This window comes from Ipomoea nil, unplaced genomic scaffold, assembly GCF_001879475.1.
Source record: "Ipomoea nil cultivar Tokyo-kokei standard unplaced genomic scaffold, Asagao_1.1 scaffold3130, whole genome shotgun sequence".
In the NCBI taxonomy this organism is placed as follows: Eukaryota; Viridiplantae; Streptophyta; class Magnoliopsida; order Solanales; family Convolvulaceae; genus Ipomoea; species Ipomoea nil.
In genome coordinates, this window is record NW_017619558.1 from 438,374 (window position 1) to 440,239 (window position 1,866).

Below are 1,866 nucleotides of genomic sequence, written 5' to 3' on the forward strand. Positions count from 1 at the left end.
AACTTCCTAAAATAGATCTTCAGTGTCAGTCTTTCTGTTGTTGTATCTGATTGATCAGTTCTCTATAGAACAAAACCGACACTAAGCTAATCCTATCTTAGTTTGCCATAATAATATTGCCAATTATAAGTTGGGGTTTTTTGAACAATTAAAACACTAACAAACTCCCCCTTTGGCAATTATTTGGCAAAACAACTCGACTACGTATAAAGACACAAACTGAAAGAACTAAGATAGGCTAGCATAAAAACCAAACCAAATATCTGATTACAAAGCATAGCGGAAATAAAACACAGCATACAAGTCATGCTGGATCAAAACATCAGGCATAAACATTCTTCAAACAAAATAGGTGGTGCCATCACAATCAACGCCCAGCCAGGGCCAGAAGGTACTCAAAAACACATAAACACTCCCCTTGAGTTCATACTCCCCCTTTTTGCCAATGATAGCCAAAGCATGGTCAAGCATTGGAGGGAGTCTCACTGTCAAACTTCGCAGGTTCAGCAGCAGCAGATTCAGACAAGCTTAAACGAAGAAGAACGGTGGCCAAATCAGTACGAGCCCATGTCAGCTGTTTCACAATTATGTCGTGAACTGTCTCAAGCTCAGAGACGCTTGCCTTCAACTGAATAGAAAGTTGGAGATCCCTTGCATGTGGCGAATCATCAGTCACTCTATCAGCTTCAGAATTGGAGGGAGCAATCACTGGTGTAACATCACAAATATGGTCTCCAGTCAAAAGACGACGGTCAACAGTATAGAGAAGAGTCGGACTTATCACCTCACTAGGCATTGGCTCAAGGCCCTGAGTTGTTAGTACTCCGAATATCAGATTAGGGAAGGGTAACATTGCCTTCTGTTCACGTGGACGGATCAAGGTGAGGATATGATTATAAATCCAGGCCCCCAAATCAAACGCCATTTTTGTTCCAATTCGAAACAAGAGACTTGCCAATTGCTTGCCCACCGTATGGAAATGGGCCGATGGAAGCCAGTTGTGAAGCGCAAGACGATGCAATATGACATATTTGGAGGTGAGCTGAGAGCTAGGTAGATAATCCTTGTCACCAAAAGGCCATGTATCAGTCTGTCCACCGGTTAGGGTCATGGCCACTGAATCCCAGTCAGTGATTGCTTCTTCGTGCACCGCTGTCAAGCTATAGTATTCATTGATCATGTCAGGACCGAAGACGTCCCATTTACCTTGAATGTAGATTTGCATTGGTCGTGGCCCAGTCAAATTGTCTATCTCTTCATTGAGATTACAGTAGAATTCATACGTGAGGAGCCTCGAGTACGGACTAGGGATGGCAATTCTACTCGCATCCAACGGGTTACCCGCATTCCCGCCCCAATGAGTAATAAAATACCCTACATAATTTGGGTAATGGGTGAGGGTATGGGGGGAAAGTTTTAAACCTGCGCGGGTATGGGGGCGGGTGCGGGGAGTGGCATCCCCGCCCCGCACCCGCCCCCGCATATATATATATATATATATATATATATATATATATATATATATATATATATATATATATATGTGTGTGTGTGTGTGTGTGTGTGTGTGTGTGTGTGTGTGTGTGTGTGTGTGTGTGTGTGTGTGTGTGCGCGTGCGCGTGCGTGCGTGCGTGTGTGTGTGTGTGTGTGTGTGTGTGTGTGTGTGTGTGTATGTATTGTGTTATTTAATCTGTTAGATTTTTGGGTAGTAAGGGAAGGTCCTAACTCACTAATATTACAGCTTCTAATATTTTTTGGTGCTAGTGGCCAAGATTTTATACACTAATGTTGAAGTTTGAAGCAAATGTAATTGATGGTTTTTGGGTTTTCGGGCCCAAGGAGGTCCAACACAACCTTTAGCTGGAG

At 43.3% G+C, this 1,866-nt stretch overlaps 1 protein-coding gene across 1 annotated transcript; it reads right to left on the reverse strand.

Moving 5' to 3' along the window:
• Window positions 1-463: 463 nt before the first annotated feature.
• On the reverse strand, window positions 464-1,225 carry LOC109166920. Its single transcript, XM_019315818.1, has one exon. It carries the CDS (start codon window positions 1,223-1,225, stop codon window positions 464-466), a length of 762 nt encoding a protein of 253 aa, XP_019171363.1.
• Between the last annotated feature and the right edge of the window lie 641 nt (window positions 1,226-1,866).

Coding starts and splice junctions, on each gene's coding strand:
- LOC109166920 (XM_019315818.1), bottom strand. CDS start 1,225: ATGCAAATCTACATTCAAGGTAAATGGGACGTCTTCGGTCCTGACATG.